This window comes from Scleropages formosus, chromosome 22 (assembly GCF_900964775.1).
Source record: "Scleropages formosus chromosome 22, fSclFor1.1, whole genome shotgun sequence".
Lineage (NCBI taxonomy): Eukaryota > Metazoa > Chordata > Actinopteri > Osteoglossiformes > Osteoglossidae > Scleropages > Scleropages formosus.
In genome coordinates, this window is record NC_041827.1 from 5,867,974 (window position 1) to 5,890,579 (window position 22,606).

Below are 22,606 nucleotides of genomic sequence, written 5' to 3' on the forward strand. Positions count from 1 at the left end.
ATTATTATTATTGGTATTGATATTATTGCAGACACAGAACTTTCATGGGTTTCAGTATAAACATTTTTGTTTCATTGTTGCCTTTTTCCCCTCTTGTTTAGAAATAAAAATTTAGAATTGTTTTAGGAATCCCAGACTCCTGTGTCTCTTTTCCCATGTCTTTTTGAAGAAGTTCTGGTCAGTTTTACTTTCAGTGGCCTGAAATTTGACAGCTTTCGATTTGTGTAATTTGAACATGAGTTGATCTATTTGAAATTTGGAAGCTACGATAACTGGAAGCAGGAAATGAAGTATGGCAGAAGATGACATCATAGGTGTTATGTCTATAAAAGTTTAATTTCAAAACATTTCATTGAGTCAGAACACAAGTCTCTTCTACAATACACCGAACATACAAATGCACTTTACAGAATAATGGAAAGTTCCCATTAAAAAAATAGGCAGTGTGAAATACTCAAGGAAGAAAAGCTACATTCTAACACAAAGCAGCCACGCAAATCACAGCAGCTGGCAAATTTTTCTTTTTGAATATGTTTTTGAAAGTTTCAGTTTTACAAAGGTATTCGCCATGCAGATCATTTACAATAACAAAAACAACCCACTTTAATACTGGTCTAACCAATTTGTAAGATTTTGTCTTAAGCAAGATACATTATAAGAAATACAAGAAATTTAAGTCACTTATAAAGTCATTACATCAGTTATGTCTTGAGTAAGTTTTGAAATCAGCATTAAATTACCGCTTTTGTTTGTGCTTTTTTTTGTACTTTTTTTTTTTGTACTACTGTCCTAAATGATGCCGGTTCCCTGTGCTTACGTTTGAGTAACAGTGGGGGAGTGGGGGGGAACGTTTTAACAGCTCTCGGTCTATGTTTCATGTATAAATAGTAATTTTATCACCTTTTTCGCCTGCAACTAACATGGTACATTGAGCCTGTCTACCTCAGTATCAAGTCAATGTATTTTTTATGATGCATGTTTTGTCCAATGTGACCATGTGCTTGTAAACCCATTTGACTGTCTTTAGGAAATGCCGTTTTCTGTCAGATGCCAGTTGTGCTTCTTTTTTTGCATTTCAGTTTTCTACAAGTTACCATCTTTGCTCTGACTGACAGGCTCAGTCCTCTGATAGACTGCTGACATACACATCCCTAATTTATCCATGTTGCTTTCCTTCACAGAATTGTTTATACATGAAGTGAGTTCTGCTGTTTTCTTCTCTTCACCTCTATTGAAATGGTCCTTTCAGAAGATACCTCTTGTGAATCACAGCACTAGGGTGGTGTGACTGCAGCGGTGCATCAACCTCATCTGTATTTCCCAGAATGTCGAGCTGGGGCTGCAGACCATCAATCTCACGTCATAGAACTACCTGCTACATGCCAGCCCAGTACAAGAGCGAGCCTGAAAATGCAATTCAAGAAACTTTTGGCAGGTTGGGGCTGGTGACTGCAGGTCTATCTGGAGGCTGGAATTTTAGAATTTCTGCTATTAGAAACCTTACTTTTACGTCTCTTCACGCTCTTCTCTATGAGCTTTTTGCCACCACTTTCATATTTTGCTTCTTGGAAACTCATACATGTACCCTCTCTGTCCCCTGAGACGCTCTGCCCTAGACAAGAGCAACTGTTTACCGCACACAGCAGACTTGTTTCTCACTTCTTTCCTCCTCCTTCTCCAGTCTGCTGGGAAGCAGTCAGTGTAACCCGCTGGTGAGGACCGTGCTCTTTTCTTCGTCCAAACATCCAAAATACTCTGGTAGCAGCAGGCATTGGATAGCCACTTCCTCCTCTTCCTCCTCCTCACACAGTGGTGACTGACAGTAGGGGGTTATAGATCTTCTTGCCATCAGGAGAGCGGGTGCCATGGGCCAGCAGCTCCTGGATGGTAATCCAGTTGTCCAGGATCTTCCTGTTCCGTTTTCTCATACTCTTCCTCTGGCTGAGCTCCAGGATGGTGGCCTCCTGCGGCATCCCCTGTTGAGTCCCTCTGCAGTCGGCTGGGGCAGCGCCAGACTGCTGTTCCCTTTCACGCAAGCAGTCGAGGCGGCTCTGCATCATGAACTCGCGACGGCGCCGGTATTCCCGTGCACGCATCAGTTGCTGCTTGCGCTCCTCTTTGCTCCAGTAGCGGCCCATCTTCATCTCGCTGACTGCGTCATCATCTGTGGTCATGCCGCTGCGCTCCTCTCGAATTTTCATAGCCCGTGCCTTCAAGAGACGGTCCCTCACGGGCCGCTTGGCCACGTAGCGTGAACCGTCACTGCGTACTTTTACCTTCCACTCCATCCGTGGCGAAGCAGGGGGCAGCGGCAGAGGGGCTGGTGCACTGGAGAAATCTGGAACTGGGGTGCTGAAGGAATTAAGGGTGTCCTTGCAAGTGCTGGGTGGCCCACAGTGCTCATCCCCACCCCCAGCTGCACTCCCAGGTTGGCTTTCTGCCCCATAATTTTTAGGTTCTTGGTTCTCAGGGACAGAGGGAGCCTTCAGTTGTTCACAGCTGTGGTAGCACTCTGGCAACCTGGCCCCACGTTGGCGCCGGGAGAAGTAGGGGCTTGTCTCCGCGCTGCGCCCACCTCCTCGGTCCAATGTGCTGCTGGCTTTGGGGCTCCTCCTTGTGCTTCCTTCGCATGGTCTCCTGGTGCAGCCATCCTGGGACAGCGATCGGAACTTGGTTGTAAGGCTTGCAGGTCCTTTCCCCTCCACTTGCTCCCTGCTAGACATGTAGGAGTGGTTGAGGGTGGCCTGGCCCTTCCCCCCTCTTTCTCTGTGAGTGCCAGGCATTCGGGAAGAGGGGGTTGCTGGTAGGAAGTGCTCGCTGGCTAGCGGGGTGCTCCGGCAGCTCTCTCCCCCTGTGTTGTAAGCGCTAGTGCTCTCCTTGTCCGATTTCTCGCGCTCGGGGAGTTCGGTGATGTCCGAAAGCTCGTGGTGCAAGAGGTCATCGTTGCCTAGCATGCCAGAGCTCCCTGGAGCAGCTGCACCCACCTCTTCCTCCTCCAGAGGCCATGCCCGCATGCAGCGCTCCCTCAACTGCTGCATCTTCTGAGCACGCAGGATGTTGCGGCACTTAAACTCAAGGTGCCGCAGCTCCTCCTCCAGCAGCGCCAGCTCGTGCTGCATCGCACCCTCGTTGCGGTTGACATCCAGGGCTGTTCTACCGGCTGCGTGGCCCCTCTCCATCCCTGGCCTGGGGGCCAACACTGCAGTCCCGTTCTTCTCATAGAAGCATTTGATCTCGAGCAGCTCGCGATACCGCTCGCATTCCTCCTCCGTCAGACCGGGCATCATTACTACGGTCACTGGGTCTGGGGAGTACCCGCCCCCAGCCACTCCGCCCTCCAGGCCTGGCAGCGAGTCAGTGCTGAAGTGGAACTCCCGGGAGCGCAACAAGGGTGGGGTATCTCCCCGGCTGGCTCGGAACTTGCGCATGCTCCCAGGAGTGTTCGAGGCGCTCGTCTGGTCGTCCCCCAGGAGGTCGTGCTCCGAGGACTCTTCGTTGCGGGTGCTCTCGTCCGTGCGGCCGACGCCACTGTCCAGCTCCTGACTGTTGTTCAGGACGGTGTGCCGCAAAACCGGTGCATCCCTTTGGGAAGACCAACCGCGCCTTTCCGTCCCCGCACCTCCCCGCCCTCCGAACACCAAGGTACCACCATTCATCAGTCTGTAGGGGCTGGGCAGATGGGCAGAGCTTTCCAGGGCCTGTGCTTGCAATCCAGCCTGCAGTTCCAAGTCCAGCTCATCAGGATCCAACTGGTTGTCCTTCTGTAGACAAATAAGGGGAGGAGTGTTACTTCTGTGCACAGCTGCAGGTATTCAGCGGTTATTCTGTTTTTGTCGGAAAGAGTTTACCAGTCAGAAGAATCACGATCATGAGTTTGGCTCGTGGTGTTTGTTGCAGAGGGGGGTGTGGTGGCGCAGCGGGTTTGGCCAGGTCCCACTCTCTGATGGGTCTGGGGTTCCAGTCCCGCTTGGGGTGCTTTGCGGCGGACTGGCGTCCCGACGTCCCGTCCTGGGTGTGTCCCCTCCCTCTCCAGCCTTGCGCCCTGTCTTGCCGGGTTGGGCTCCCGTTCGGGACAAGTGGTTTCTGTTTGTGGCAGTGTCATCTACTGATGTTTTGTTTTTTTTTTTTTTTTTTTTTAATTTCTTATGGTGCTTATTTCAACAGTTCTTGGAGAGAATAGGGTAAAGAAAAGGCAGGATGTGCCTTGTACGGTGATTTTAGCATGAACGACGGTAGACAGCGCAGGAAACAAGGGGTTATAACCCAGGTTCCATTAAGGAGCTACAAAGCCTCTTTTATACTTTAATGTCACTTTTTGAGATTTCTCCCACGCACACACTAGATGGCAATGTAATTCTGAGCGTGTTTTTGCACCCTTGGCAAGTCCTCTTGGCAGCCAACTAAAGAGGACACTTTTATCAGCGGGAGGTTCAGGGAGCCATCTGTGTCAAGGTGCATTCCGTGCCGAAGGGTCCTGCATCAGCAGAAAGAACTTCTGAATCTAGGGCACCATGTCAATAGACCTGCAGTCCTGTTTACCGTCTCCTGTTTCACACCTCCAACCACGTCAGCCTGGCTCCTCCATTCGCTGCCAAGATAAGCCCAAACCGGGTCGACTGAAGTCAACGGAAGCGCTTGTGATTGATTGACTCGTGAATGAAAACGTCAAGTGGCGTGAAAGGTTTGTCATCCTTAGAACAGGTATAACCTTTCGACCCTGGAATTCGTTACGACGAGACTGTGTTTCGTATGCCGCCCTATTGCACGAACGTCCTCGGCAGTCCGCCTGCTCTCCGACACACTCGCAGCGTAATGGGAGCTGGCAGAGTCCAGAGTGTGTTTATCAGGAGTGCGATTGATTCCGTTCTAATTGGAATTGTTCTCAGGTTCAGGCTTAATATCTCGCCCGTGTTCCCCCCGACAGCCTAGTGAGCTTTTAATCTGCTCTCGCTTACTCTTTCTCAACCTGCCCCGTCTCTCGTTCCCCCATTTGTCTCCTTTCCCTGTTTTTTCCTTCTGATTTTGTCCTCATGCCATTTATTCTCCGCCTTCGCTAAACTGCTGCCCTCCCTTGCCTTCTGGGAAATGATCGGAGCGTCTAAGAATAGGACAAAGATAGGTTAGGGTGGGGGTGGGGTCCCTCATCCTTTCATAGAGATGTCTACACTACGCTGTTACCCTTGGTTTGTACTATCGCAATTAGGTCAACGCTTTTGTGTGAAACTGGAATTGAGTGTTCTACGAGTCTCCTCTTCGCCGTCATTGAACGAGGTGAACGTGCGATCTGTAGCACCATTTGCTTCTTGTTTGCTACGTGAACCATGTGTGTGTGTGTGTGTGGCTTCGTGGCGGCGGTTGTGTCGCGCAGGGTGTGTGCCGGTGGGGTGGCGTGCACGTTGCCGCCGCCGCCGTCACGGACGTGTCCCGCTGGATCCAGCGGAAGATGCGTGTTGCGGTGTCTGACACAGCGGGAGCAGCAGCGGGAGTGCACTGAGCATGTGTGGGTCTCCCTGGAAAAGTGACCTTGAGGGAACAAAGGATCTGCATGCTTGTGGACTGAAAGCAAATGCCCTCCTCCCATCTCTCCCCTCCCTGGTGGTGCCTCCCCCATTACATTACCCGTTCCCCCTCCATCCCTCAACAAACCTGTCTGCTTCTCTTTAACTCTGCCTTCCCTCCTGTCCTTTTCATCTGAGCGGAGAACCGACGTAATCTAACCAACCTCTGTTGCCCGATCCAATAAAGGATGAGCCACTGGAGCCTGTAACCCCTTTGCCGCCGTTATAATCCGCGCGGGACAATGTGGGATTTGCTCATTTCGAACTTGACATTTACAAATACGCTAATTTTTTCTCTTCATCCGTCTTTCGGAGAGGAGGAGCAATTGTGCTGATGCTGTGCTGCTGAAGCCGCGCCAGCAATTTGTTATTGTTCTCTACCGTTCTTTGCCTTCCTAATGATGGTATTTGCTGTGTACTGGGGAATAGGGCTCTGTGCTGTCCACGGGACACTATTTCCCCTCCTCTGCAGCATCCTCTCATGTCTGTATCGTATGCTGGCCGTATCGTCCCGCCGCTAGGTTTCGCCTTAACGTCGCTCGGAAAGTACAAACTGGGTCTGAAAACCACCCTCGATGAGGCTGAAGGGCGGTGCAACTGACGGGAGAGGTCGCCGAAAGGGTTCGTCTGCACCGCTGCTGCCCCCCGACAACAGCGATGACCTGGATCGTTCCCATCGATTTTTACTGCAATCAGTTAGTGGAGATAAAAAAAAAAGGTGGTACGGATCCGGGTGCCACCTCACCTCTATTTCGGGCCGGGCCAGCAGCAGGGAGATGTTGGTGCTGTCTTCTCGGGTGAGGATGGCCACCGCCTCCTCCCTGTTCTGTATGTCCACGCCATTGATCTGGAAAAGCAGAAAGGTGAAGCTACTCATCATGTGTTAGTTGTATGAAGCACAACGCTGGAATCTGGGATGAGTGGAAGGCGACAAAGCAGGAGTTTGCGGCGTTGGCCGTCGGATGCGGTACCTGCAATATCCGGTCTCCTTCTCGGATGCGCCCGTCTTTAGCCGCTATGCTGTTGGGATTGACCTGGAGGAGGAGAGGAGGCAAACGAGGCTCAAAAGGTCCCACGGTGCTATGACGAGAGCCCCCCCCACCCCCCCTTGTCTACCCAGGATTCCTCTGACCTCGCCCACATATATGCCCAGGTCCTCCTCATCATCGGTGCGGTAGCACACAGTCAGGCCCAGTTTGTCCTGCTGACGGGACTTGTAGAGCTCCACCTCCTGGAAGAGGACCAAGATGGAGATGCTGGTTAGACGGAGCTCCGCTCCACAGGAGGTTCCCCTTTTCCCTTCTTTTTCTCTCATTTGAGTCTACTGAGAAACATTTGGCAAATAGGACGCAAATGTAACGCAGGGGACTGAATGAGTGTCGGCGTTTGCCTGTCGGAGATGAAAACGGAGCGAGAAGAAGAAACGCGAGGAACGGGGGTCTGACCAGGCGGAGGCTGTTTTTGTGTGTGAATTTGAATTTGAGGGAAAAAAGCTCCCAAACCTCATATTCCAGCTCATCTTGCCTGTCCACCTCATGCTGAGCGACGTCAAAATAGTCGTTGGCGTCGTAGTACTCGTGTTCCAGAGGCGGGCTGTTCAGAGGAGACAGAATTCAGGTGCAGCCCTGTTATTTTTACCTTTCTTTTTACTCTGTTTAAATTTTTCACAGCTGAATGTTTTTACTGGAATCAGTCTGCGGCAGCACCTTGTTGCTACGGTACTAAGGAACCTTGCTGCTATAACGCCTTGCTACAGCAGCCGGGTGTTGCTCACGGCTTGAGCTGAAATCTTTCAGGTGACCGAGTGCCCCCGGCCGCAACGTGGCGCTTGCGCGGATACTCACAGCTCGTTCAGCTCGTAGGGCTCCAGGATGGGCGGCAGCGGGAGCGACGAGTGGGGTGCCCCTGCCCGGGGGTGGTTCGCCCTGCTGAGGGGGAGAACGTGCTGAAAGCTGATGTCCGTCTGGGTGCCGCTGTCCACGCAGTCCGCAGGCCCTGCCGCGACCGCGGCCGGGCCCCCCCCCGCCGCCCCGTTCTTCCTTCGGGGGCCCTTCCGCAGCATCAGGGGCCCGCGGGATGCCCGCAGGCCCTCCAGGGTCTGCTCCTGGTTCAGGCGGGGTACGTCCTTCCCGTTGACCTGCGGCAGGGGTGGGCCACAGTGTGGTGAACGTGTCGCCTATGTCTAAATTCATACCGCCATGGGAAGCGATGTAAAGTTCAGGAGCGGAGAGGAACGTGCCGGACGAGAAGGCGATGAGCTTCCGAAATAAATAAAATTAATTTGAGGAATAAGAGTAGATGTGGAGCACTGGTTAGGGAGGAGGGCGCAGGGAACAAAAAACCACGGTGCGATGAGCAGATGGGAGCAGGGAGCAGTAATTGGTTACGGAGCCCCCTAAAGCCACGAGGGCCCTTTGTCTCGGAGGGGGCTTATTAGACACTGTACTGTACCGTAACAATGCAGGCAGCGAGGAACAGACGGATATAGACCCGAAAGCGCGAGGCAGAGCGCGGCGCCTGGCTGAGAAGCTCTGCTAAATGAGACGTTAGTGTCCAAAGAGCAATAAGCTGGGTCCTCGCAGGAAAAGCGAAACGTGAGCATCTCTGCACACGTGATGCTTAAAAGGAACCGTCACGTGACGTCGTTTCTGCTTCCACAAACAAAGAAGAAGAAGCTTCGCGCTGCAGTATTATATGTGAGTTTGCCCATCAGAAGGGGTCATCTGGAGGGGTGAGACAGGTCCATTCTGGTCAAGGCAATGACCGCCAGCCGTTAGGACGTTAAGAGCAGCTGAGGGCTTGGAGGACCAGACGTGCTTGAGAAGATTATTTCGGATTCATTTCTTCCGCTACATCTGAGGAAATTAATGGGAAATTCTATTCGGCATTAAGTAGCGACACGTAAGTAACGAAACGCGTAAGGGAGAACAAAACGTCGTGCGCTATTGAAAAAGTGGTCCTCGAACATATGCGAAGCCCTCGTGTCCTTTAGTTCCACAGCGAAATGGTTGCGTAACGTAACGTAACAGGTGTGTAATGACCGATTCCGTGTTACTTCCGAGGAAATCGTGTGTGTGCGGAGGAGTGCGGATGTAGTGCGGGTGTAAAAATAAGTGACGCTCAACTTGCACTGGTTATAGCAAGTAGGAGAGGGTGGTGTGGTGTAGTGGTTAGAGCTGCTGTCTTTAGAGCCAAAGGTTGCAGGTTTGAATCTCACCTCCAGCTGTACGGTCCTTAAGGGAGGTACTTTCCCTAACTTGCTCCAGTAAAAATTACCCAGCAGTCAATGCCTATTGTGAGGCAAGCGAATGTGTGCTAATCGCTTTAATACAAGAATAATGACCGTCCCTGTAGGGTTCACGCACTTCGGAGCACCAGCATATTTAGTGTCACGCAAACCCTTTTGTACAAAGTAGTAGCTCTCCCCTGCAGCTTTGGCACAAAGTGCGTTCCGTTGCTTTCTGAAGGCCTCGTACACACTGTAAGTGCCCTTATAGGACGTGCACTCAGCGTAGACTCTGCGTTAACGCTCTTTCCTAGGGTTTGTCGCCGCATCCTATTTCACGCCATCGGGACGCGTACTGTCACTTCTCCGTCTTCGCAATGACGAGAACGTACGCGCTTCTCCGCCGCCGTTCTCTCGCAATCGCTCGGGGCTCCCTCCGAAGCCCGTCTCCCGTGCGCCTTGGCAGAAGAAAGAGGCGCCGACGTGCGGATCGACGGTACGGAATTAGCGAGCTTAAAGGCGCCGGGCCCACCCGAAGGCACGGCTCCGGCGGGCTTGCGGCACGCGGCCGATCCAGGGCCAGCATGCCGGACCTCCCGAAGTGCACACCCTCTCTGAATACATCATGATTGCTGCCCTTGCCAGATGAAATGTCTCTGCAGAAGGAGAAAACCCCTCCTGCACCCTCTCTTTTCCATTCATCAGCCACAGAAAAGTCCTTTAACCTGTCGCTTACGTCAGACCCTCTTGGAAAGCAGCAAACCCTACTTTTTAGACGCACCCGCTGGGCTCCGCGTGTCGCCTTGGTGCCGCGCCTCTTTTCGAAATGTCCCCCTCGACAAGTTGGGAGTGAGGTTTTCTGTATTTGGCGGGAGGGTCTTTCCCATCCCTACATCTCATCACTTTTCGAGTTCATTACAGTACGGTACATTAATTCCATCGATCGGCACTGCAGGACGTCAGTGGACTAGAGCCGAACAAAACGCTTTATCCTAAATATCAAACCTTTAATGGCAGGGCTGTCCCCGAAGGATTTCTCTCCAGCTGTAAATGAAACACACACACACACACCAGCAGAACTCCTGTTCTCTGCTCGGACTGGTGTGATAATGACCGGACACTCTAATGGACCACAGCCCCCATTACTTGGGACCTTATTTTTGTTTAGCACATGCTTTTCTCCAAAGCAACTTGCACCATGAAGATACCCACAACTATTTACACAGTTGGGTAGCTTTTACTGGAGAAATATTAGAGTAAGTATCTTACTCATGGGTAATGCAACTGGAGGTGGGATTTGAACCTGTGACCTTCAGTTTCAAAGGCAGCAGTTCTAACCACCACACAACCAGCCATCCCTGCTGCCCCTCTACCTTCTCCTGACACGCACCATATATGCATATTCAGCCTCCTCTGTAAGTTGGAGGGCAGACGGTGAGGTCCGGGTCAGTGAGCTCCCTGCTCTCTCCGCTCCACCGCTGCAACGCGGTTCAGCACGAAGAGCCGGTGGGAAACGAGAGTGGCAGAGGGACAGAGTCCGAATCGCAAATTAAAGCCGTACAGGTAAATGTCAGCGCTGCTCGGATGACATTTGACGTTCGTTTTTAGCCGCAATCGCCCGGCATCCCCCCGCCGAAAGTACTACCGCAGTAGACCACTCCATCCGTCCTCCCCTGGGTCGTAGAAATGCAGGCCTTTAACCTCGTGGACCTCAATAACACTACAGAATTATATCTTCTATCCCCCGGCTCAGCGTGGCCATGCCTCACCGTAGCCTCCAGAGACACATTTCCCTGTATTCCAGGTGCGAAGGAGCCCGCCGCGTGCCGCCGGAAAGGCTCGAGCTCCTGCGGCGGACATGACCAGACTGCGAGACGAGGTTTGCTCACGTTGGGGTACCCGAGCAGCGATGCTTCCGCACTCGTTTCACATAATAATTTGATCATTCATTTATTTATTCATGCATTCAGTTACTCGTTTTCCGTTCTGGGTCACGCGAGCTGGTTTGAGAACGGGCTTGCGGTGGTGCATTCGTCTTCATCGTTCAAACGTCGAAGGAAAAACAATAATAATGGTGGTATTTATTATTTATTGATAAATAATATATAAATCATTCATGCTCGCCTACTAAATAAATGATGTTCGCTAAAAAGCATTCTGCTATTACCTACTTTCATATTTGTCATCCGAAACAAAAAGTTCAGCCAGCCGTGTCGCACGCTTCTCTCGTTTTTAACCTATATCCGTAAACTAAGGTGCGAAAATTGAAGTAAAAGAAAACTGAGAGCAAAGAAGTTTTACCTCCTTCATCAATGTACAGCAATATAAATGCAATAGTTTTTGAAAGTATGTGAACCCTAGAGGGATGGTCATTATTCTTGTGTGCAATATGAAAATAAACTTGAGATCTAAATGTCAAATCTTAAATGAATAAAATGAATAAAAGACTCTGATTTACACCCCTGAGTCTACTTACCTACTTGGTTTAAATAATAGCAATTTGGGGTTCACTTTTGCACCTGAACTAGTACTGTGTTTTTACTACAGCATGATTTCCTCTAAAGCAACATATGGAATCGGTCATTACACACCTATTATGTCGCATGAGAAGCACCGATTCTCACTAAATAACCGTTTCGTGGTAAAACTAAGGGACGCCAGGGGTTCACATACTACCGAGCACCACTGTAAATGTAAATATTGTTTCTTTAAGCTGGAAACGTGGTGTGAGCTCGGTCTCCCCTTGAAGTTACAGGATGTTACACTGAAAGATTCGGAGCTGCTCAGCGGAAACAGGTGAACGAACAGGTGTGTGCGGAAGGTGCGGTGCCGCGTGTTTAGGATGCGCCGCAACGTGCCGAAATCTGACGCGTTTGACACATGTCTACTTGACGATTCCTGCAAGAGCTGTAATTTGCGGAGTGACACAGCAGGGGAGGCAGAGGGGTGGGGGGCAGCAGATAGAGGTGTGTGAATGTTAACGATGGAGAGATTGAATGTTAAACTGACAGAAAGAGAGAAAGCAGAGAAGATCTAAAAAGGGAGGGAAGAGAAGCGGGGGCGATGGTGACGAAGACGACGACGATGATGATGATGACGACGATGACGAGACGATGTGCTCCGTGGCACTGGCACATTTAATGGTGTTAGTTTAACGCTCGTTTCCTCGGCAAACATTGTGCTCCCCAGGTTTGCCGAAGAACCGAAATACCTGCACTCAGCAGATGAGTTTTTTTTTTTGTCAGTAATTATTTGCCTGCACCTGTTTTGTGCAGCCAGACAAAAGGCGAGCGCGGAAACTCAATAAATAAAATATGAAGAGGTGTAAGAAGGAGCTCAGCCTGGCTTCAGTTTATAGTTACGTCACGTAGTTCCACGCGGTTCCCCTACTCGACGCCATCGCCGGCAGGGCGAGATCTCGCTCTTTCATCGCTTCTCCTTCTTCGCCGAGCTTTCATAGGCCTCCAAAGTACCGCTCATTACTTTCCAAAGCATTATTTCCTGAATGCATAATTTTCTGTAATTGTAATAATATATTATAATGGTTCCATTTCTTAAAGAATGCAATTAAGTAAAGTTTTCGTGAAAATGCTTCTCGTGACATTTTTGGAATTGGGTTCTTTTTCACTCGGGTGCCAATTTTTATCATTATTCATTTAGCTGACAGTTCCCTCCAAAGGGACTTTAGAATGTTAAGCTACTTATAATTATTCACCCATCTATACAGCTGGGTAATTTTTACTGGCACAATTTAGCATGCATACGTTGTGCAAGGGTTCTACAGCTGGAGAAAGGATTCAAACCGACGACCTTCGGGTCCAAAGGCAGCAGCTCAAACCGCTACACGACCCCTTGTCTTCTTTGGCTGATCTAAATAACGCTGAGCTTCCATATATTTTTGCATCCCCACCCCAGCAGCCAAAGGTTCACTTTGGAGCTTTGCATTAAATCCCACAAGTTTTTCTGAACTGTTCAACCTGCAAACGTTCTTGGCTCAAGAAGAAAATTCACTTACGCTCTCCTATATCCTTCATCATAAGAATCCAACAGACATAAAGACATCGGGGGGGGGGCTGTAGTACAGAAAAAACTTTTACTACCCAGCAAGTAATTGTGATTTACACACTCACATTGACTAAAACCTTTTATCCCAAGCAGGGGTCGTGGCAAGCCAGAGCCTAGCCTGGCAGCAGGGCATAAGGTTGGAGGGGGAGGGGACGCAAGTCCGATGCAAGGAACCCCAAGCAGGACTCGAACCCCAGACCCAGCAGAGGCCAAACCTACTGCGCCACCACACCCCCCTTTTAATTGTGGTTCACCACTTTCTTTATTAAATCCAGCAAGTAGAGAATATTACCTAAGATCGGAAATGAATGAAGATGACCCAGCTGATAGTCTGCAGTCTAATTTGGCCCTAACTGTACCAGGGTAAGACTCCGGCGGAGATTTTCATCTTGACAACCCACAACATAAAAGCCTAACCGACTGTGGTATTCTCGAGCAGAGCAGTAGTTGCCTGCTGTTATTGTAAACCCTAAATCATCACTTGTGCCCTGGCTTGTGGTCCTTCAAGCCTGAACACCTCCATATCTGGGGGTTCCAATGTGTTGCAGCCACATAACGCTCTTTATATAGTTACACAGAAACTGCTTAGCCAGAAATACCTCCTCGAACGCATCTCCCAGGTCCTGGGGTTCAGTATATGATTCCACCTTCTGGACTCAGCCCATCGATCATTTTCCATAAGACTGGCCATTTTTCATTATAAATGATTTCATCTTCTTGTATTATTGTACAAATAATGTTTAATTCTCTCGACTGATTGGTACAAACGTGTCCTCGGTATATTGCTCACAGCAGCTGTCCGCCTCTCTCTCATTGCTCCTCGTCCTTATCGTTTCCCCTCCGCACCCCCTCTTTTGCCTTTGTTACCCCGTCACCCCTTATCTCCTCCCTGTCCGAAACCCACCCGAAGGCACCGAGCCTCTTCTATCGCCTTCTATTACCAGCCTTTCCTCGGCCGCCACCCCTGCTGCTGACTGACCTGCGGCCTCCATCAATCACATAACCAGAATCAAGGTATTAGTCTCAAAATGAGGGTGCCCCAGCGGAGATGGGCGTGCGCATACACACACACACTGCAGCCCACACACTGGCTGGCGGACTCATTCAAATTCATGGACAGCGACAGGGAGGCGTTCATGTGGATTTGGGATTTCGCTGCAAATGTCCAAAGAAATGTCCGAACGCACGTCCCTGAGGACGTCCGCTTCCAAATATCTCCTGGCCCTTAAGCATGATGGCAAAGACCTCGGAAAATTGCGTCAAACTACACCGTGTTATTTGCTATTCACCGTGCTGTCAGAAATGGACATTCTCCATTTGGAGCATTTTCCATTATTATTATTATTGTCTTAGATTTCGTGGAAGAGACTGCATGGAAGACGCTGTAGTTGGGACACGACAAATAAAAGATGTGAAGAATATTTTCAGCCAAAAAAATGAATCGGAGAACAGAGGAAAAGAGAGCAGAAACAGGCAACAGTAGAAAGATAGAAAAAAGAAAACGAAACAAAATAGTATAAAGAAGTAGAAGCGGACAATGCTCAATAGTGGTCAAAGTTAATTTTTGTCAGATACGGAGAAAAGTTACAAATGGAGCAAGGAAAGAATTGTCAGAACGGATAGCTGTATTAGTGACCCTTCAAATCAGTCGCGGCATAAGAGCTGATGTATTTATTAGTGTATTAATACCGTGGTAAATACACATCTGTTACATTGTGCTGGTGTGTGTCTGTGTACCTATATATAGATTCTGTCTGTGTGGGTCTGTCTGTATGTCAGTGTGAAAAAGCACATTAAGTGCTTAATGACTTTGGTTGCCATGACAACGGTATCCCATTGAGACACGTTCTACAGCATGAGGGGAGAGAAAGAAGGGCGGGATGCAGACTGAACAGCAGCATGGGAGACAGGAGGAGGAGGAGGAAGAATAACACTGTACTGCATACACTGTGCGGTCCTGCACCTGACTCTTACTACGGTACTACGGTACTGCTGTACTACTGCTCAGCACAGCACGAGGAAAAATGAGTAATTGCAAACAGGATATTGTACAGATACATGGTCTTTATTTGCCCCTCGCAATGCTGCCATATTCCCTTGGGAAGTAAAAAAAAAAAAAGATTTATTATGAGGAAAAATATATTTCGTGGTCCGTAGCAGCCGGCCCATTCGCTTTTGTTGCGCTCGCTTTTGTGGGGGTGTTAAGACCGGCGTGCCTCCAGCTCCACGCCTTTAACTCTACAGCTTCACTTTACGCATTTTTCTTTTACTTTCTGTATCACTCTTTTCATCTCTTCAGGACACGGAGGGCAGGTCAGGAAAACATGAATGAATGAATGAATGAATGAATAAAAGGGACAGAGATTCCTTTTCACAGAGACATAAAGAAACTAAGTGCGTGTAGAGAAGGGCGTGTAGAAATTTTTCCCTACTTTGGACACCATCATTTTCCATAGCTTTGAACTTTTTCCACAGAAATCTTGTGTCTCAATTTTGCTGAGCTTTTGTTTAATTTTTTTCATATATAGAAGACACACTCCACTCGATTTATCTGTCAGTATTGCTAGTACCGGGGACGGGGGGGTTGTGCGGTGGGTTGGACCACAGTCCTGCTCTCCGGTGGGTCTGGGGTTTGAATCTCACTTGGGTTGCCTTGCGACGGACTGGCGTCCCGTCCTGGGAGTGTCCCCTCCCCCTCCGGCCTTTCGCCCTGCGTTGCCAGGTTAGGCTCTGGCTCCCCGTGACCCCGTATGGGACAAGCGGTTCAGAAAATGTGTGTGTTGCTAGTACTGTAAATCAATATTACTATTCCTATTTATCTATCAATCAATATTACTATTACTATCTATCAATATACAGTTACATTTGCACAAGTTTAAGGTGGCACTTAACAAGAAGTCACAATTCTCTTCACACGTGGAAGTTACCGGACACACTCTGTACCGCGTTATTACCCTTGCTGTCGTTGCTCAGCACTGGCGGAGTCGACCCAGCCGTGCGGGACCTGCGGGTCTCAAATCCCAGCGGAGCCTCAAGGATGAACCTGAATTATCTGTGGCCCAAATCAGGTCCACGACACTTTGACGTTCCTTGTTTACGTCCCCGTGGGGCATCGTGTCGGTGACAGGAGAGGTGATTTCTGTGCAGCGGGGCCACGCGGTCGGCGCAATCTCGTCGACGACCGCGTACGCTGCGTGCGTCCTCTCGGCGTGGAGACATATCGGAGCAGAGACAGGCAGATGGCTGCCCGCGGAGGGATGAACTCGAGTGGCCGCAGTGAAGGACATGCCAGTGACGGGCTGGCTGGTCCTGAGCTCCTCCTGTCCAGTTTCACATGGCAACACATTCACACGTAGCTGATGCTTTTCTCCAAACGTCCATACACCTAGAATAATTTACGCATTTATACCGCTGGGTTATTTTACCGGAGCGATTTAGGGTAAGTACCTTGCTCAAGGGCACTACGGCCGAAGGCGGGACTGGAACGTGCAACCTTCGGGTCCAAAGGCCACACCTCTAACCGCTATCCTACCGGCTGCCCTTTGTACTGCAATCGCGTCTCGACACGGAGGCCTCGTTGGACGGTCTTTCGCGGAGGCCTACGGCGGAGAGGACGGAAATTCGGCCCGTCTCCGCTCGCGCTTCTCTGCAGCCGCACCCGCATCTCAGTGATCCAAGTCCTTTTCTCCTGCCTTAAGTGTCTTATGAATAAATTAGGGGTCGAACAATGCGGGGAGTCACGCGCAACAAAATTTCAATTCCTCACTAAATTCAAATGTGCCGTATCTTGGGCAGAAGGAGCCATACATATTTAGAGCCCTTCGCCTCCCGACAGCTCTTACGAAGGCGCTCAGGCCTGCCTATTTGTCCCCGCTTTCCGAACCGCTGAAATCAATTACTCCTGTCGTCCAAGGGCAAACCGCTGATAAACCCCCCCCCCCCCCCGAACCCACATCCGTGCTTCCATCTCTACCTAGATCACCTCATTCCTCTCTCGCTCTGTCCACATCCTCCTTTTCTCCCGGACCGCAGTTTACGCCGTATTTTCGTAAGAGGAGCACGTGTTGCGGGTCGATCGCAGTCCCGCACACGCGCCTGCCCGCGTGGCCAAATTCATTTCGCCGGCGCAACTTCCGGTCCTTCCGAGGGAAACGTACGGAAAAGCAAACGTGGATTAAATGCATTTCGACGTGCATTTCTAACGCAGCGTGTCTGCGACAGCTCTGCATGAGCACGTCTTGACATCCTCTGTAACACCATGTGCACCGTCGCTCCCGGAGACTGCTGCTAAACCTGTAACCGTGGCAACCGTGCACCGTTTCTCTCCTATTCCCTAATCCTTCCCCGGCTAAATCTCTTGTTAAAACTGCTTATGCTGCTTATATCACTTGTACGATTCGAAGACGCAAAGTATCGAGCGCCGATTTCCAAAAAAGCAAAGCTACGAGCAAACGGACCGCGACGTGAGGGAGGCAGAGTTTGTCCTCTGCAGAACAAATCTGAGCAGCTCCTCATCTAACAAATCAATTGCTCAAAAAGGTACGAAAGCAAGAATGCAAGGTTAAATCCTCTCATAATATTATTCCCCATCCGCCCTAACCGCGCATACAGGACACCACAATAACCAGACACATCTTGTTCTGCTCTGGCTGCAGACAATACTTAGCAATCGTGGGCGGCACAGTTGTGTAATTTTGCTTTTACGCCGCAACAATGTGAAGGAGAAAAGTGCTTGACATTATCATTCCGTTCAATGATTGTGATTAATCTGAGCTCACCTGTCAATATTTTAATTAATTTGCTACGCCACACCGAGCTCACCCGGCGGATCCATTGGCTAGGAACGTGACGGCAGGTCTGGGAGCCGTGTGTGTTTCTGGGAAGCGGCGCACGTACGTTCATTCATCACGTTATGCATCGCATTATACTGTCCCGCTCCACCCTGCGCTGGGAGTCTGGCGGCGCGAACCACCAGGGTAACGCTGCTCCGCGCCTTGTTGGTTTTCCAGGAACCCCCCCCACCACCACCACCAATGGCAGCGCAGCACGAGCGCCTGACCGCGCCGCAGACCTCGGGACCGTCTGACAGCGGGCAGGACCGCAGCACACAGCGAATCAATCGCCAGCCTGCCTGGAGGAGGGGGCGCGGGGCGGGGGCGGGGGGTGGCGGGAGACGGGTTGGCTGAGGCCAGCAGACAGACCGCCGAGGCACGACAGGAACCGATGGAGACATTCGGGAACCAGCGGCACAAAGGAAAAAGGAGAGACGTCGTGCCGGTGGGCTGAGAGGGCGGGGAAAGAGCGCGAGCGGAGACAGGGAGGGGACAAAGAGACGGAGGGGACAGCGAGACCAACCTGGAACATGACTCTGCACTGCTCCTCGGGCCTCTGCACCACACACATGTTGCACCCCATGGTGTCCCAGTTAGTGTCGCTCCCTCTCCTCTGCCGGCGAGCGTCCCGGGGTCCCAGGGCGGCGCGGAAATCCGAAGGCGCGTTTAGCGCGAAAGGAAGCGCGTCCCCCCTCCGTCCAGCAGCAAGGCCCACGAGCAGACAAGGTCTCGAACCCTTCCGGAAGAAAGCATCAAGTGGTGCATTTTAAAGTCCCATGTTCCGTCTCGTACGTTTTCGTTCCAGGAGCGAAATGAACTGAGAACGCAGCGCTCGGGGTTATTTCACACAAAGCGGTAGCCGGGCATTAAAAAAAGAGTCCAAAAATGTATCCGGAGGAGTCCGGCGATGGGAACATCACTCGGCGTCCGTGCCGTTTCGCGCTCGGGGTTGCGCTTTCACGGTAAGCGTGCGTCCGCCATCTCTCCGGAGGACGGGCGAGAGGTCCTTGGACGAGTCAATTCTTAGGCTCTGGAGAACGCGAGGGAGGCGGACGCGGAGGGGGACGAGGCGGAGGAGAGCAAAAAGGGAGAAGGCGGTCGTCTTGCGAAGAAACACGGAAAAGAGGCAAAGCGACGCTCGCTCAAATCCCAGTGCACTTTTCCTCAAGCACGCTCTCCACGTGTCAACCAACTTGACCCGCTTGACCGACGCTCTATTGTACCCTTAGCAACGTGCGTTTTTAGAGCGCAACTCAACCAGAAGGGTCCAACTATTATCCTCTTTTCCGGCCAACGTCATCGCCGTACTCTTCTCCTCACTACTTTTATTGTTCCTCAAAGAGGCCCCCACATGTACGAATGCACTCGTTATTTCGCATCCCTCCCGGATTTTTCTCCCGGAGAAGCGAGAGCGCCGCACGGTCGGGAGCGAGTTTGGGGATGGGGGATGGTGACGGGCGCCGTCCTCCGTAGATTTGCTCCCTCATCGAAACGGGAACTTCCTCCGCCTCTTGCTCCCGGCAGCCTTCTCATAATCCTCCCGGAGAATCCGCGCGACCCAATCCCAGCGGTTTCACGCGATTCCCGCCAAACGGCGACGCGAGGAAATTCCTCGAAAGTTCCTCCCTCTGTTCTCCCTCCCCTCGACAGCTCAGGGGAGGAACTCCGAGCCTCTCCCGCGCTCCGCTTTACGCCTCCCTGCCATCAAAAACCAGCGGATACGTTTTTCTTCTCGAAATCGAGACGCCGGCCCGGGGTGCTGGAAAAAGCGAAATGCTCCACGTGTGAAGAAGGCGGCGAGAAGCGGGAGCTGAGCCACGCGCAGTGGGTTCGGACGGAGGCGCCGTGGAGCCAGATGCAGGCGGACGCGCGTCAAGCTGGTACTCGAAACACGAGAAGGGTTTGCAGGCCGTCGGACTGAGCGAGACAAAGCACAAGTGGTTGCGCGTCGAAGGCGTGCGCCGGGGTGCCCCCGAGTCCCACTTGCTCGCTTCCGCTATTAACCGATGAAAGCGCAACTCTCGGCCTTCTTCGGGAACGTAGTAAATGAAGGTGGACGCAATGAACCTCGCTTCCCACGCTTATTTCGTTTCTAAAACGGTATCCTTTCGCGGAACAAACCTGTCCCCTCTCCTTTTACCTAATTCATATTTAAGCTTCCGAAAGTGATATCAGACCTATCGATTCTCCCGTCAATGTAAAAATCAATAACCGATTCAATATACGGCCAAGACGACGACCCCCCCCTTCCCGACCCCCACCGCCCTCCTATTAGGAGACCTCAAAGTGCTGGCGTGCAGCCAATAAGGAAATCTATTAGGACAGGGAATAAATTCTTAATCTAATTTATTTACTCATTCTTTTATCTTCCATTGTGCTCGGCTCAATGCGAATTAGACGTCCGCGTCAGCTTTCCCACTAATCCTTGCCGGCAACATGTTTTCGTGCGCGTGTCTCTCGTGTCTGATCCTCTTTATTTACTCGCCGGCTACTTCCCCGCTCCTTTGTCACGTAGAGAGACGCACGGCTGCGAAGTCCAGTCTAAACCCATTAACGCCTTTTAATCTGTTAAGTGCCTTATTCGAAACGACCTCCGGCCCTTTCGGCGAACGATTCCCTGAAATGAAAAGTACAGGCCATTATACTCCGTTATCGGCGTCTTTCTGTCCCGCTTCGCCTCTCCTCGTCCGCAATATCAGATGCACCTCAGAGCGCTCCCGTAATCCTTCATGAAATGCTCTAGTCTGGACATCGGCGAACGCGGTCCTTCACCTCCTGGCACGGCGACGGATTAGAACGGTCCTCATTCGCGGCGTCCTGGGAGTTTTAAACTCGGCAGGAGCGTAGTGATCTGCTGTAATCTCGCACGGCGCGGGAGGCTTATCGCGGAACGCTCGAGTCAAGGCTAGACCGCAGATGTGCGCCCATGTGGCCGCCGCCGCGCACGCGTGTGTGACGAGCACGCGTGCGCGCCCCAGACAGCCTCACAAAGTGCCTCTCTCTCCTCCCCGCACCTTCATAAATATAAATGAGAGCGCGCCCGAGCCCTTACCCTGCCGCCGCAGACCCGCTTATTTCAAAGGCGGACGGACGGATGTCGGCGCGAACGAGACGGGATGCCAGTCACGGGAAGGAGCGGCTGGCGGGGAACAGAAGCGAAGGAGCTGCCGGTGCATCCGTGTGTATTTTGAAGGTAGTCCCGTGAGCCGAAGAGAAAAGAGATGCGAGAGCATCTTTCGTCCTCATCCAGTTCGCTCGAACCGACGTCCAGAATCAGGCCCAGGGTCCAGAGGGCTCCGCCCACAGTAAGACAGGACAGGAGAGGAGAGGGACTCTTCCCGGTCCCCTACTTAAACACATCGCATTTGCCTCCTCGAAGCTCTTCTCTTCGCCCGGTTCCGCGTGGCCGTCCGGAGCAGGAGAGGAACGACGCGCCGGAAGAACGGCGGCGGTAAAATCCACGGCGCGGTCTTCGGAAAGGGAGCCCGGGTCACCGGCGAGGCGGGGAAGGTCGCGAGGGAGGAAAACCGAAAAGCGGAGCGGACCGCCGCCGAAAAAGAGATCCCCTCCCGTTGAAGCGATGCCGGAAACTCGCTCGAGTGGCGCCGTGCTGATGGAGGGGCTTCGGTGGCCACTTGTGCGAAACGGGCAGGGAGCTTCAGCGCACGCATGAGATCGCGGCTCTTCTCCGTCTCACTTGTTCTGCGAGCAACAGAAACCACCGACCAGCAGCCTCCTTTCCCTCTCCCCCCTCTCTCTCTCTCCGGTGGGGTGGGCCACAGCTCTCCCTCCCTCCCTCCCTCCCTCCCTCCTTTGAATTTTGCCATCACCTCATCTGCTCCTCCCCCTCCCGCTTTTTCTCCTTTCGCTCCCTTTCTCTTGCTCCGTCTCTCCCTTTTTCTCATTCTCAGTATGTGTGATGTGCGAATCTGCATTTTCGGGGGTGTGGGGCGAGGACAGATAGAGAGACCGTCGCATCCACCGCATATCGCCGACGGTGAACCTCAGCGACACACCGAATGCCTTAAGGAGAGAAAGACTCGGCCCTAAAAACGCATTCATAACGGCCTTTCAAGCAAGACCGCATCTAAAACATATATTACACGCTATACTGACTGTAGAGGGACATACGTGGAACGTAAAAGGGGCAGCTGGTAGCCTCGTGGTTAGCGGTGCTGCCTTTAGATCCGGAGGTCGGGGATTTGATCCCCACCTCTGGCTACAGTACCCCTGAGTAAGGTACTTATCGTGAAATTGATCCGGTAAAAATTACCCAGCTGTATAAACGGTAAAATAATTGTAACCCCAACACTCTTAAGTTGCTTCGGCGAAAAGCACCTGCTGAACGAATAAGTGTAGAGGCTCCTCCGAGCATCGCATGTATGCAGGTTTAGCGTAATAATTTCATGCATCTAAGGTATATTCTTCATGATTCTTCTTAGATTTGGTGCAAATTCAGTATTTTTACGCCCAGTTCTCGGTGTGCTGTGTTTTATTACAGTAAGCGACAGTACAAGCGTGGGTGGAATGTACTGGAATAGGACCGTTTCAGCACTGGGGATGAGCATGGAGGCAGAATAGAGTGTGTATCTTACAGGTGCATCACACCATTATCCTCACTACTTCCGCTCTCCGTAGGACAAGGTGGATGTGTACTGTGCCTCCAGTATGATCAGTCTGGATTGCAAAGATTTTATTCGGGCGTTTTACACACCTCTAAACATGGATTCGGCATCTTTGGTCCGATTATACTGTAACGTGTTCAAGATGTGTAGAAGGTCACGGAGGCTGGAGAGAGCACAGGATCAAGGAAATTTAAAATAAGTTGTCTTAGCGAGGGGGGGGCACGGTGGTGCGGCGGGTTTGGCCGGGTTCTGCTCTCTGGTGGGTCTGGGGTTTGAGTCCCGCTTGGGGTGCCTTGTGAT

At 51.4% G+C, this 22,606-nt stretch overlaps 1 protein-coding gene across 1 annotated transcript; it reads right to left on the reverse strand.

Moving 5' to 3' along the window:
• Window positions 1–357: 357 nt before the first annotated feature.
• Window positions 358–21,418, reverse strand: LOC108918282 (PDZ domain-containing protein 4-like). The gene is made up of 7 exons (XM_018725404.2): window positions 18,205–21,418; window positions 7,403–7,695; window positions 7,061–7,151; window positions 6,691–6,789; window positions 6,530–6,592; window positions 6,304–6,405; window positions 358–3,761 (listed from the first exon to the last, which is right to left on the reverse strand). Exons 1-7 carry the CDS (start codon window positions 18,262–18,264, stop codon window positions 1,803–1,805), a joined length of 2,667 nt encoding a protein of 888 aa, XP_018580920.2. The 5' UTR covers window positions 18,265–21,418; the 3' UTR covers window positions 358–1,802.
• Window positions 21,419–22,606: the final 1,188 nt, after the last annotated feature.

What these genes read in the sequence shown, in the direction of transcription:
- LOC108918282 (XM_018725404.2), bottom strand. Translation starts at nt 18,264, where the DNA reads ATGGGGTGCAACATGTGTGTGGTGCAGAGGCCCGAGGAGCAGTGCAGA. An exon ending in AAGGAGACCGGATATTGCAG is followed by an intron (nt 6,406 to 6,529) that starts GTACCGCATCCG and finishes CTGCTTTTCCAG; the next exon opens with ATCAATGGCGTGGACATACA. An exon ending in TGGCCCGGCCCGAAATAGAG is followed by an intron (nt 3,762 to 6,303) that starts GTGAGGTGGCAC and finishes ATTTGTCTACAG; the next exon opens with AAGGACAACCAGTTGGATCC.